Source organism: Haemaphysalis longicornis, unplaced genomic scaffold (genome assembly GCF_048455015.1).
Source record: "Haemaphysalis longicornis isolate Haplotype H1 unplaced genomic scaffold, Haemaphysalis longicornis Haplotype H1 scaffold_2, whole genome shotgun sequence".
NCBI classification, from domain to species: Eukaryota; Metazoa; Arthropoda; class Arachnida; order Ixodida; family Ixodidae; genus Haemaphysalis; species Haemaphysalis longicornis.
In genome coordinates, this window is record NW_027526295.1 from 185,955,146 (window position 1) to 185,969,669 (window position 14,524).

A 14,524-nucleotide genomic window follows, 5' to 3' on the forward strand; every position below is an offset into this window, starting at 1 on the left:
GAAGAGAAAAAACACATTTGAGTTTCTATGGAAATCGAACGCGGGCCTACAGAGTCTGGTTGCAGGGTTTAACGCGCCGACGCAACGCAGGCGATGAGGCACGCCGTAGTGGAGGGCTCCGGCTTAATTTGGACCACCTGGGGATCTTTAACGTGCGCCGAAATCTCGTACACACGGGCGTTCTTGCTTTTCGCCTCCATCAGAAAAGCGGCCACCGCGGCCGGGAATCGAACCCGTGTCCTAGTGCTCAGCAGCGCAACGCCTTAGCCAGGGTCTCCAGAGTCGGAGTTACCACCAGCGCGTTTTCCGCCACGCTTCATGCGCACGTTTTCAGCGGCGAAACAAGAGTTAGTCTGGTGAGTACGGTGCTCATCACGTGACAGGTGACCGAGACAGTAGGTGAGCACAGCACGTGCGCGCCATCGATGGAGAACTCATATTGTGGGGAAGCCATGGCATGAAGTGCCACTAGGCTGCCTTCGAAGTAATTCACTTCAGAAAACGAAGAAACGAGAGCGAAAAAAGAGACGCAAACTCGATGTAGCAGTAAATAACCCTTTCATAAGTATCGCCAGGTTAAGCCGTAATGCTTTCGCCTTCATAGCACGTAAGCGGACCTAAGGGGTAATGCAGACAAAATGCAAGATTGTTTTATTCGAAATATGTCGTGTTTGATAGTGCCCCCAGCGCTTTTCCGACTAAAAGTAATGCTTTATTCTCAGGGCAATAATTTCTTTAAGTTAACATTTTGATTCTTCCGCCAAATCGTGTGCTTTGTGACGTCTGCCATGTCGCCCCATGGACGCGTCCTCAAGCGAACTTTAAAGTCTGCAGCGGACTGCGGAGCCTTGTTTACCGTCAGTCCTCCTAGATGGCGCCGCCATACTGCCCCGCACCGTTATCCGCCCTTGCTTAGTTTTTGACCGTATTTGCACCTGGCTTGTTTTTTTTTTTTTTTTTTTGTTACGGTAGGTGGTAATCGTTTCGTGAAACATGGGGTATGTTCGACCAACGGGGTCACGTGAGACAATGTCGCTTACGCCAATCGGCCAGTGTCTTCTGAGACACCCCAAAGCCGCGCACTGCTGTGCAGCTATAACAAGCATCGTGCGCGCAGTACCAACAGCAGTACGCACTGGTAATTCTATGTTTACGTGTAATTTCGTAAGTGCCATTGTTACACCCTACCATTCTTAACTGCTGTAAAATGAATATGCATTGTCCTTAAGCGAAAATAGCTCGTTCTGCAAGCTTATAAACCCTGCCTAACTTGCGTTTGATTTTGACGGCCTTAGCCAATTGAACGGCTGTGCATATGACGTCTTACGTTATAGTGCGGGAAATCAGCTAGTGAGTTGTATGGCCATTCTCTTTTTTCCTAATTATGTAACTTTTTGAGCGAAGTTTACGTTATAACTGGTGTCAGTATGATTCTAACGAAGCAATCTTTCGAATGAACAAAACGTGTGTTTCGTCTGCATGGACCCTTTAAAGATCTTTAGTTGGTCAAAATTAATCGGGAGCTCCCACTACGGCGCGCCTCACAGCCGAAGTGTCGCTTCGGCGTGCCAAACCCCCAAAACTTGATTTTTTAATGTTCCCCAGGAATTTTTAACGTTGGAACCAGCAGACAAGATAGTTGTATCGCCTGCGCATGAAACATTGCGGTGTAAAGTTCTGGGGCAAGTCGTTAACCAATGCCATAAATAAGAATGACTCTAAGATAAACCCCTAACGCACACCATTATAGCTATTAACAGAGTTTAATGTGCGAATACGTGGCGCCTGTTTTACACCCAGTAACATCTAATGACATTCATTAACACTGTAGAGTTATACATAAAAAATACTGTTATGATTAATCGTGTCAGAAGCCTCGGACAAATCAATGGAAATGAAAACGGCGCGCACGAATAACAATAACGCTAAGAAAACATTACATGAAAGAGCATACATAACTGATTAAAGTCGTCCAGGTGATGTCGGTGATTCGTTTGTAATTTAAGCTTAGCACGATCGAGGGCGTGAAAGCAACCAGGTACTAGTCAGTGAGTAATCACCGTCGTCTTTGGTCGCGACAGCGAGCAACACTTAAACGCTTGTATGCATACTTGCATTTGTGCGAGAAGTATTGAGTCTATCACGGGTTTTTGTTCATTCTTTGTTGTGCGGACAGATGCTGGAGCGAAGACGGCTAAGAGCATGACTTTGTAAATGGGTAACTTGTACTACAAGACTCCTTTAAAGTTTTTTTTCCCCAGCTGCGTTTTTCACCTGGTTGTCAACGCATTTTTCAATCAATCAATCAATCAATCAATCAATCAATCAATCAATCAATCAATCAATCAATCAATCAATCAATCAATCAATCAATCAATCAAGATGAGTACCATCGCTCGGCGCGGCGTACGTCTACTTCCGTATGTGCACGTGCTGAAGAGGGTTAGGAGGAGGAGGAGGAGGCAAAACGTTTATTGAGAAAAAAAAAAAAAAAGAACGGTGGGTGGCGTCCTCAGTTCAGGAGGCCGCGCGCCGCCGCTGCTCGCGTGGCCCGCTGGATCAGGCTGAGCTGCTCCTGCAGGTCCGAGCTGGTCAACGCGCATTCCCACTGCTCGGGGGTAGGGGAAGGGAGAGGAACAGGGTGTTGAGGGCACAGGAAGACGAGGTGGGCAGTGGTGGCTGGAACTTGACAGTCCGGGCAGTTGTACTCGAAGCGTGAGGGGGAGATGTGGGAGAGGATGGTGGAGTTATAGTATGTGCCAGTTTGTAGTCTGCGCCAGATTCGTGATTCTTCGACGGACAGGGTAGAGTGGGGCGGAGGATATTTTCGGCGAGTGTGGCGGTAGTGGGATAAGATGTCGGTGAAGCAGGGTGGAAGAGGATGGATAGTGGCCGTCGTAGAGTCCGAGCCGCCTGGCCCTGTAGGGAACGCCCGGAAGTGAAGCTCGCGGGCTGCAGCATGTGCTGCTTCATTCCCAGGGAGTGAGGCGTGTCCCGGGGTCCACACGATTGTTATTGTAGGTAGGTCGCGAATGGCTTTCAGGAGCTTGAGCGCCGCCGGGGGTACTCTTCCCTGGAGGTAATATCGGCAGGCTTGTTGAGAGTCCGTGATTATGGTTAGGTGGGTGGTGGGTGTGTGGGTGGCCGCCGCGAGGGCAATGGCGGTGGCTTCAGCAGCGTTCGAAGAAAGATGAAAGAAGGTAGCGGCGTTGAGAACGGTGCCCTCGTTGTCCGTGACCGCTAGGGTCGAGCGGGGGTGTGATGGGGTTTGGGCGATGTCGCTATAGCGAGCATCCGGGGCTGAGGAGTACTTTCGTTCAAGGTGCTGCACTCTGGCTTTGCGTCGGCCTGTGTTGTATATGGGATGCATGTGACGTGGAATTGGTGCCACCTTGATATTGGTCCGGATATGGGGAGGGAGGGGGTGAAGCTCGTTATGAGGGTTCGGCGTGGGGCGGCCTAGTGCCCTGAGGACAGTTCGGCCGGTAGGAGTGAGGGACAGGCGTGCCAATTGACTTGTCTGTTGGGCTTCGAGGAGTTCAGAGAGGGTGTTATGCAGCCCCAGTTGAAGCAATTTCTGTGTGGCGGCGAAAGCTGGGAGGCCTAGAGCGATCTTGTAAGCCCGGCGAATGAGTGCATCCAGCTTGCTCTGTTCTTGAGGTTTGAGGCAGACGTAGGGGGTGCCGTATGTGAGGCGGCTTAGAAGTAGGGCGTGAACGAGACGGCAAGTGTCCTGTTCCCTCAGTCCATGTTGGTGTGTGCAGATTCGCCGGATGAGATGGATAAGTTGCGATATCGTGCCCTGCAGTTGTGGGAGGAGTGCTGCTCCAGAACCATCCACATGAAAAGGCACGCCGAGAATTCGCAGGGTTTTCACTTTCGGCACCAGTGCATCTTTGATAGTAACTTGAGGGTCTGGGGTGGTGCTCGGGGGTCGACCACGCGTTCTGGCGCGGAGGACCAAGAGAGCGGACTTTTGGGGAGCACAGGTTAGGCCGCGAGGTGCGAGATACTGGAGGGTGAGGTCGATAGCTTGTTGTAAGGCATCTTAGCAAAGAAAAAAAATGTGGTCGATCCCTCTTTCATGGAAATCGGTAATACACGAGAGTTAAATGTGCCTTCACAAGTGTGGGCGCCTGCAGGGGTGTGCAAAAGAAGCGCTTGTTGCCACCCCCCCACCCCAAGCCACACCAGAACAATGAATACAATGGGCTTGCCCCCATTAAGACAAAATCCTGCCGACGCCCATGTTCACAGGAGCATTTGAATGCTTATTGTGCATCGGTATGAACTTGCACATCGCTATTTATATTATGTCGTTCTGGCACTGTTAGACGCATCAGCGTTGGACACTGGATTTCACGCGCCGGAGCATTGCGTAAATTCGTCTGAAACCACAGACGCTTGAAAACAGTGCGAACGAAACCGAACGGGTTGTCAGCGAATCGTTTGGTGAGCACACAGTCCGCTGAAGCGAAAGGAGCATGACGTGCGGGTCGGCAGCTGTCTTATGGGTGCGCTTGGCAAGCGACGTCGAGCTGGTGGGTCGCTTCGGCAAGAATGCAGCCACTTCGGTCCTGCTCGTGGCGTGTACGGCATACGGTTGCGTTGCGACGAGCTCAGCTTGTGGAACGCGAGAGGCTGATTTCGCACCTTGGACCGTGAATGCGGGAACTCGTTCCGCTCTCAGCTGGCGAGTCTCTCGTCGCACCAAAACAGTCACGAGCGCGACATTGGCCTGTCGGCATCGTTGCCTTTCTGCGGCTCTTAATGCAATAGTTTTCTCGCACGGGGCCATTACAGCCCAAGTAGTAAGCGACGGAGGGTGCCTCAATTCACGCGCGTCCGCTGTACAGGAAGGCGCTGGCATCGAGGCGCCAACTCGCTCATTATGATGCACTACTTCGCTTCGTTTCTCCTAGACGGCAGCACCATCTGAATGAAGAAGGTCATAGGGAAATATATAAGGCGCGTTCGTAGACCTGCTTGCGCTTAAGTTCAATAAAGAAAGGAGTTGATAGCGCAGTTGGCAGGGCGCTTTGTACCTCCCGTTGCGGCGAGAGAGTTCGAGGCTCGAATCGAGGCGCAGCCGCGTCAGTGGAAATTTTTCTGGCGATGTCATTTCCGTGACAGATATGACGTCAATGAGATCTTGGGGTATCCCGGCGTAAAACACTTTCGTGTTAGAAGAACGATTGCAGTTTCTCGAAACAGGGCTTCTTCCACATTTATACACATTCCCAAAAGCATTTATTTTGGGTATTACAAGAAATATTATGTTGTACATGCGAGTTTGTTGGAGCAGTGTAAAAAAGCATGTTCCCTACGTTCAGGCGACTGTGCTTTATGCGCCTAATACAGGGCGCAATTAGGTCGAGCTATGGAGCTTGACTTCACTAACATCAAAGAAAATGCAATTTCAAGCAAATTACTTAACACGTGGCGTCAAGGTCTTCACGTATGAAATCTCGAAGCTATTATGAGTGGGTTTTCACGCCGCCATTATAACTTCTTTTGGCAATTCGAAGCTTCTTTAGCCGAAATTGCATTTAGGCACGGTGTTGCAGAAGTGCATGCCTTCAAGAGAGGAGAAATAAACGTTTATTTGCTGAAAAGACTAGCTAGGACTTGGTCCTTGCCGGTCCGAGGTCGTAGGTTTCCTCAGTCCAGGAAACCTCTGGCGGTGGCTGCCGTCTTCGCCCGGTTCACCAGATTCTTCTGGTTCTCCGGATCCTCGTAGACGAGCAGTGCCTCCCACTTTTCAGCGATGTCGTGGTCACCGGTGGCATGGGCGCTCGCATTGTCTTGTGGTGCGGAAGTCAGTATTGCTGAGGATGCTTAGCTATCCATAGGTGGGTCTGGACGGCGGTCTTCGCAAGGGAACTCCAGGATCATGTGTGCCAAGGTGTCGGGTATGTCGCAGTAAGGGCAGAGATATGAAAATTGCGTGGGGTAGATGCGGTTCATGATTATTCCGCGCGTGTACGTGTTTGTTTGAAGCCGACGAAAGATTACGCTCTCTTCCTTGGTGAGGTTGGGGTGTGGTGGGGGATATCTCCTCCGCTAAGGTCGGTAGTGCTGAAGTGTGGCCCTGCAGGTGATGGGTACGTCTTCTGCGCCCGTCGCAGCACGGATGTTGGGTGGCAGGAAGGCCCGGATGGTGTGCTCTCGGGCTGCAGCGTGCGCTGCTTCGTTTCCCGCCATCCCTTCATGCCCCGGGATCCAGGTGACGTAGGTGTCAGGAAGTTGGGAGCGCGTCATTAAGATTCAAAAAAAAAAAAAAAAAAAAGAAGAAAGAAACGCAAGTAGCTTTCTGCTCGTTATTATTGTAATAATTTCCCATGCCCGTGACACGGCAGAGCAAAGTTTTGACCGATGATGGAGTAGCCGACCGAATGATAAAGAAACGTCGCGTTACAACTTGCTTACCGCCTGTTTACGCTCTCTAACGTGACGTCTATTGTACTTAGCGCCATGTTGCCGCGCTGCAGAAATCAAATATGATGAGTTTAACGCCCCAGACGCCACACTGTAGCAAATAGTACTCGTCCGCATGACGGGGAAGTGACATCGGGCGGGCAAAGTGCGGGGGTGGTGGGGGCACAGTAGGCCGCATACTTCGCTCATTCTTTCAGGCTTCCGAAGCTTGCAGGGCCGGGAAAGATGGCGGCGGGGCGGGAAAGAGAGAGACGCTTTCACGGCCTATCTGATTGGCTAATGAAATCAGGTCCACTGCTGCAGACCGAAGCTTTCTCGCTCTGCACCGTACGACGATGGGCCCTAAACGCGTTTTCCCGCCAGCGCGGCAGCGGTGGTGGCAAAGCAAACAGGCGCGCTGGCTGCTCGGCCCGTGCTCGGCTCGTAGGGACATTCGCAATAAGGCCCTTTTCCGGCACCCGTCATCATCGACCGACTCAAGCGCCTCCTCGTATTTGCCCTGGCCGGAAATGACGTCACGCCGGAAGCGTGGCGCTAATGCTCCGCGCAGAAAAGCGCTGCCTCCGCTTTAACTCGCGCAATGGGACTATCTCTTTTTCGTTCTTATCCCCCTCCCCCCCCCCCCCCTCTCTCTCTCCCCGGCACACCAATCCAAACTGCTTTTAACACCCCTTTCCTACGTTCGTCCTGTCAACCTCTCCGCCGGCACACCACCGCTACGCAACTCACCACTTCGTTTTTCCCTCCCCATTTCTTTTTTTACCTCTCACCTTTCAAAAACTCATTTTGAGCGGACTTACTTAGGGGCCAAACTAAATTAGGGCGCCAACAGCTTCCCCAATAAGCCGTTGCGTACACAAGCGCCCTTTCAGCCGCTTAATGGAGACCCGGCGCGAAATCTTAGCGTCTATAATGTACGCAACAAGTACCGGACTGCTCTGCTCCAACACGCGATTGTGGTTTTTTACTCATGCACGGTGCTCTGCTGCGCCTACCTTGTTATACGATACGCGACCAGACACCGTCCGCTGCAGGGACGTGCGAAACGCGCGCCCATATTGCTCAGCGTTCACATTAAGCGGGGTGAAGTGAAGAGAGACGCCGGGGGATGGATATATTCGATATATTTCGGGTCCCTTTTATCTTTGTTCAACTCTGCCGGCGCCCCTTTCCTTCCTGTCCCTAAACTGTCCTCATAGGTCCCCCGAGGGCTGCGCAAACACGCCGGCCGGGCGGCCAAAAGGAAGATATCCATGCGCAAATCACGGCTTGGCGCTTATGAAAACTTAATTTGCGTCCCTCGTAGAAGAAAAGCGGGCCGGCCTCTTATTAAGAGAGACACCCGGGGCAAGTGGCGATTAGTTAAGTTCTTTCGCGGAGGCGTGAGAGGGCGCTGAAAGCGGTAAGTGGCTATTCGGCGCAATAACTGTGTCTCGTCTGCGTTACCGGTCGGTTCGGCGGCCGCCGCTCGCCCTTGTACGAGGGGGGAGTCCTGACCCGCCCCCTCGCGCCGAGTGTGTCATCTACTCTTTTGTTTCTTGCTTTACGCGACCCTTCGGCGGCGGGCGGCTCGACCCTTCGTTTGCGCTTGTTGTATCCCCGCCACTTTCGGACTGTGTCTCGTTCAGTTTTGCTTTTCTTTTGTCCGTTTTTTTTTTCTTCAGATACCGGTATTGTTTTTCCTTTAGCTTCCGTGTGCCGAGGAGTTGCCTTTAATCGGTGAAGGCGTTGCTACAGTGTGTACGATTCTTTTCTTGAATCAGATGGCTTGCTTTTGGTTGTTAGCGATTAGCTGGCGCGGACGAATTGTCCTGCGCGTGGCTTGTTCTTTGAAACAATGTTTTATACTTTGTGCGCGCGAAACAAAAAGGAAGACGTGTTAATAGCACGATTGTTTTATTAATAAGATGAACTCCCCGCGTTTTCGAAAGAAGGGAGTTCGTTTTATTAAACATGGCGACGATAAAGGGGGGAAGATTTTTCGAGTGCTCGCGTCTGCTGTGGGGAAAACGTAATTTGCCTTTAATAACGGGCCCTAAAGTTTTTTTTTTCTCTTAGCTCCGCGAAGATTAGGCGGAAATCTGGCATAATCGATTCATTTCACGCGCAAACCTTGTTTCGGGACGTTAGACGTGACAGCGCTCTGACCTTTTATTCACGCAAGCGCGCATTTTATGCAGCGAATGCCGCGAGGCGTCTTTCGCGTCAGAACAGAATTTACAAGAAGCTTTTGGTGATCACTTCATTTTTTTTGTTATTCTTGGGCTTCCAAAGGGTGGCTAAAAGGCTTGATTGGTTTGTTAACAGGAATAATGGCTGGCTTTCAGAGTCGTGTTGAATTGCTTTCATACCCGTTTCTTACAACTAAAGGACATATGTAGCTCGCGTTTTTGCGTGTTTCTTTTGCTCGGCCTATTTGGTCAAGTGAAATCGCGCCATAGATGTGTGCTGAAACAGCATGCTTCGGCTGCAGATTTCAATATGTAGCTCATTGCAACGCCGGCACTTATATTGCTCGCAATTCTGCACAGATGTACGCATAGGCACGTATACATAGGCACGTCCGCACTCATACACACATACACATGAATGAAAATGCACACAAATCCACACAAGCACAGACAGACAGACAGACAGACAGACAGACAGACAGACAGACAGACAGACAGACAGACAGACAGGCAGACAGACAGACAGACAGAAAAAGCAAGCACTGAAGCAGCTCAAGGAGGCCAACGAGCGCCTCATTTCCAATTATGACATATATGTACATGTATTGGCTTCAGATTGTTGTCTCTGCAGTATGCAGCAAGAGTTAAAATTGCGGAGCACATCAGCAAAAATTAGACAAATTGAGTAACGTATGGAGTAATGACCAGTACTACCATGGTCTAACATTACTTTGTTTACAAAATCTAATAAGCCATGTTTTACATTATTAACGCTAAAGAATTAAATGGTCCATTGAACGAGAAAGCCGCTGCCTGGTGTCCGGAGTTTGCAGCACCAAAATGGCTCCTAAACTCCATTGAATGGGACGCAAGCACATAGCCGCAGAATTGGCCGACGCTTCCCGTAATTTACTGACTTTCTTTTCTTTTTTCTGTTGTTGTTTTTCTGTTGTTTATTGTACATTCTTTGAATGGTGCAAGGGACGCCATATTTCTGCGCGATTTATTATTGTTCATGTACTGCGGAACACTGTTGTACGCTGGTGCCGAAACGGGGGCCCGCAGCTCCGTCAGGCTCTATCCTTGAGATAGCTTTTTCTGCCGCCCTCCGACATTGTGTATTCTGCAGATGATGCCAATAACGTTCATTGTTTATTGTAAAGCTCATTGTAACGTTACGCTTGCAAGCATAAGTCTGTTAAAAGATACCCGCAGCTTTACGTAAGTGAGCTTCCCATTGCTCCACACGTAGGTTATATAGGCTTGAGCTGAGGGCTACCTGGTCTTAAGACAAAGCAGTCCGATAGACATATTTGAACGAATGCATTAGGGACATGTGTATCGGGGCACAAATGCATAGGAGAATGTGTGCACGGGCTTCTCCGAAGCATGTAACGAATAGTAAGGTAATAACGAATAGCTTGAAAAAAATGAATAGTAACGAATAGCTTGAAAAAATGCGCGCGCTTCAAATCCCAATTGACGCGCCATCTGCGCCGGGCGGTACGCAGGTTTGGTTCCAGAACCGGCGGGCCAAGTGGCGCAAGCGCGAGAAGGCCATGGGACGAGAGAGCCCGCCTGTGTTGCCCACCAGCGCCGGCAGCGGGGCCATGGGCCCTCCCTCGTCCGACCGGGCCCTGGGGCCCTTCCTACAGGCCGCGTGCGGCACCCGGGGAGCCGAGCTGTTCGCGGCCGGCCCCTTCGGAGAGCCCTTCTGGGGAAGCCCTTCGGCGGCGGCCTTCGTGGCGCCCCCCTGGCCCAAGTTGTACGGGGTGAGGAGCCAGAGAGTTTGACGTTTCACATCCTGCGTGCAGCACAGCGGATGTTGCATTGTTCTTAACAATCCACCCGCATCAGCGCGTATTATAAGTCACCGTGGCATTCCACGATGGCTAGCTGAAGAAAGGCGGCATAGTGGACAAGGCCACAGACTCTTGTCCATTATGCCGCATTTCTTAAGCTAGCTATCGTGGAATGCCAGAGTGAGTTAGATGCGGTGATTTTCTCTCACCACGACGATCAGGACTTCTTGCTATACCCAGGAATTTAAACAAAAAGAAACAAAACCACCAGAAGGTTATAAAAAGTTCACCCAGGGCATCCAGAAGTGCTTGATCTTTAATTTAAACTTATTTTTGCTTAGTTCTTGCATTTCCTGTTTCCTTCATGTTATCTCCTTTTTCTTAAGGGGGGGGGGGGGGGGGGGAGGGGGGTAGTGTCCCCATCGAAGTGAAATCTATATACATACACCACTGCCCTTTCTGACCTCTTAACCGTGTGCCGTGCAGTACATGTTGCCTGCTCTACTGCCTCCACCACCCCCGTGCTCTTCAGCCGCTGTCCTCGACCTCGGCCCGAGTACCAAGAAGGTAGCGGCGCCCAGAACACTGCAGGCGTCACCGCCACCCTCGATGGCATCGTCATCCACGCCTTCGAGCCTTGACGTTCTCCGAATCAAGGCTCGCGAGCACGCCTCCAGGAAAGCTACCACGGCCTCACCAAATTCGACGTCCCCATCGACAGAGCTGGCCGAGCCGTCTTGACTGAGGAACCGCCTGGATAGCGAATCAAATCGCTTCCGCTGCTTGTCGCGTTGGCCCGTCGTCCTCAGGAAGATTGCCTCCACGTATGGGGGACCGCAGATTTATCGCCTTTAGTGCATTGAACGTGCAATTTTAGTTCCTGGAAGCAACCTCATAGAGGCGCCTTCGTGTGGCACTTGGGAAAGAAAAGTTTATAAACCGCTTCTTTAGGGCTCAAAATGGCGGCAGTGAAATTTGTCTCTGGTTCCGCGTCAGTCTTTTGTGGCGCACTTGTTATTTCCTCAAGTTTTTAAAACAGCCCCATTCGAGATAAAGGAAGCGATATGCTGGCTGGCTCTCTCGTATATCCCTCGCTAAACAATGTACACTGGTAGCTGTTAAACGACCCTAACGAAGAAAAGCGAAACAGTCCAATCTCCTTTCTATTGATAGTGGCTTTCTGGCATTGAGCTCGGCGTCTTATACGAAATGTAGATGAGGGACTGAAGTAGAGACAGGACAGAGACAGTTGAGTTCCCTGCATGTGTGAAAGGCGGCTACGAGACAAGCCAGGAAAATAAAAGCCCTCAAAAGTGACGTCATTGGTAGTACCCTGTTTTTGCAAATTTTTGCACTTGGCTCTTGTGAAGGTCTTTCGTTTCATTTCATTTCAACTGTTCGGACTGGGTACGAAAAACGATGTAGCCCTGTTCCTCGTAAAATGATTTCCTACATCTATTACCGCGTGGTGATGGCGTACATTTTGTATAATGTAATGAGGCGTTCCCCAAATCGCCCGATCCTTCGTACTTTTCAATCAATCAATCAATCAATCAATCAATCAATCAATCAATCAATCAATCAATCAATCAATCAATCAATCAATCAATCAATCAATCAATCAATCAATCAATCAATCAATCAATCAATCAATACAAGGTGTTGAAGGTTGTTAAAATTTGTTCACTCTAGAGCGTGCAGGTAAAATGAAGATCAATGATTTACATATTCGTTAAAAATCCCCAGGTGGTCAAAATTAATCCGGAGCCCTCCACTACGGCGTGCCTCACCGCCTGCATTGCGTCGGCGTGTTTAACCATACAATCAATCAATCAATCAATCAATCAATCAATCAATCAATCAATCAATCAATCAATCAATCAATCAATCAATCAATCAATCAATCAATCAATCAATCAATCAATCAAGGAATGATTTACATATTTGTATCTAGCAGAGTTAGCATAAAATAATTCGTTAACAGGTTCCAGGTCAAAGCGTTGGGAATAATGTTCAGGTATATACGTACGTTTCATGACTAAAACACCAAGAAGACGGCAGCGAATTTCACGGGCCACCTCTAACTTGGTAAAAAAAAAAAATCCAGCAACCTATTACACATTCTATAAAACAGCCAACTAAATAAATACCTTCACTGCTTTTTCCCAAACCGAGACGCGCTGCAATTCTAGGTACGGCGGTTGTATTATTGATGTTAGAACCATGATGCTCCGCAGTGACGCCACCGAGAACGTGTGGGCTGAGCGCTGATCTTGCTTACAAATGGCACACATGTGCGCAGGCTGTACTGGATGTCTGAATAAACTGCTGGAACACAGCTGGCCCCACAACTGCAGCGCTCAAGGCGCATGGCAATCTTTCATTGAAAACTTTTACCCTCTGTTATTTGTGGCTGTGGTAGTGCGGACGAAAGCATTGGTAAATTTGCTGTGTTTTATTTATGTGCGTGTGTAGATCGAGGTGCTGAGTTTTTCCTGCCGAAGATTAGAAAATAAAACAGAAGGAAAGTTGACGTTAAGTGCACTTTCTTTTTGTGGGTGCTTGCGTTTCTAGGCGGCCACAGAGAAAAATAAGGCAGTTGACCTATCCCATAGCAAGTCGCCGAATGCCTGAAATGTGAAAATGAACGTCCTCAGTGGCAATCGTCGAAGCGAACATTTTCACGTTCACGTAATCAACTTTCCTCATCATTAACTCATACCCGTTATCTATGCCTTGTGGCAGAATAAACGCTCAAAAAAAAAAAAAATCGGCAAGGAAGGTGGCATTTACAGCAAGTGCACGACATTCTTTTTTTTTTGGGGGGGGGGGGGGGGGGGGTCACTCTCGAATCCAGCGTAGGCTTGTTCCGTATCTTCACACACGTGAGGAATGGCCCTGGTGCGGATGACCGCTCAGACTTCTTCCCCACAACACGGGCTGCTTTCGCCGTAACGTACGCAATTGCACAATATCCCTTCCAGACGTCACTTGAACTGACCTAAAGTAGCGCAACATATTTTGGGTTCGAGCCTCTCTCCTCAAAGGTATGTTTCCCTTATGTTTCCACCACTCTGAACCCTAGTTTTTTTCAGTATAGAATCGAGACCTGCATGCGGATACTGAAAACGGCATACGGAATAGCGGTTTTTCATTCAAGGTACCGCGTAATAGCACGCATGCCTGGATTCAGCTAGCGGCTAGCGTTCGGTCCGTGTGCGCGCCTCTAAATCTAACCATTTTGAAACTCCATCCCGCTCCTCCTAACCACTTCGGTTGCCTTGGGCTAAAGGTTAAAAAAAAAGTATATGGCCGCGCATTTGTTCACTTCGCTGCAACTAGAGAGACGATGGTCTCTTTCCGGCCATGCCACGTAAATTACTTTATGCTCTTCTCCCCCGCCCTCCTCTCCCACTCCCCCCATTTCCCTCCTTGCAGACAAACTCGTAGTGGGTTCGCTAATGTCAATTCAGTTCTCACGCGTCATCTAATCGAACCTTCCTTTACTGTAGAACTTGGAAGGTCGTCACGAAGTTCCATACCCGTCGCATGCTTTCTATGCTTGGGTCAAAATATTGTTTCCAACGGCTGTTGTTTCATTTAAACGAACACTGCGAATATTATTTATGTATCGATGTTCTGCCTCAAATGTGCCTAAGGCTTCATTCTTGCTCACCAATGTTGGCAGGTACGAAGTGTGTTTCCAGATTTACTAACCCGGAAATGATTTGGCTTTTTAAACTTCTCCTTCGACATTTTCACTTTTACGATTGGCAGGGCGGCTGAATCCAGGGACGGACGGACGGACATACACACAGACAGACAGACAGACAGACAGACAGACAGACAGACAGACAGACAGACAGACAGACAGACAGACAGACAGACAGACCAAAGTTTTCCCGTTTAACTAACCCAAGAAATACTGTCGTCTTCAAAAAAATTAGAAGTCGTTACGCGAGCGCGTGGAGTGCCCTGGGTAGAAGCTCATGCCCCAGCAGAGTGCCCAGCGCCTGTGTGCTAACTAACGTTGACAACTTGACACTTAAGTGCGTGTTAGGTGTACTGCATCGGCGGAGCGCTGATACAGGCGGTCCTACCATCGATGGCGCG

General features: G+C 49.6%; 1 protein-coding gene across 1 annotated transcript in view; it reads left to right on the top strand.

The window, feature by feature from the left end:
- The window catches only part of LOC144168440 (uncharacterized), a 33,030-nt gene extending 20,375 nt beyond the window's left edge, over positions 1-12,655 (top strand). Inside the window, exons 4-5 of the mRNA XM_077697428.1 lie at positions 10,121-10,381; positions 10,898-12,655. Coding sequence (XP_077553554.1) covers positions 10,121-10,381; positions 10,898-11,152 — 516 coding nt within the window. The 3' untranslated portion in view covers positions 11,153-12,655. The remainder of the gene's footprint in view (positions 1-10,120; positions 10,382-10,897) is intronic.
- Positions 12,656-14,524: the final 1,869 nt, after the last annotated feature.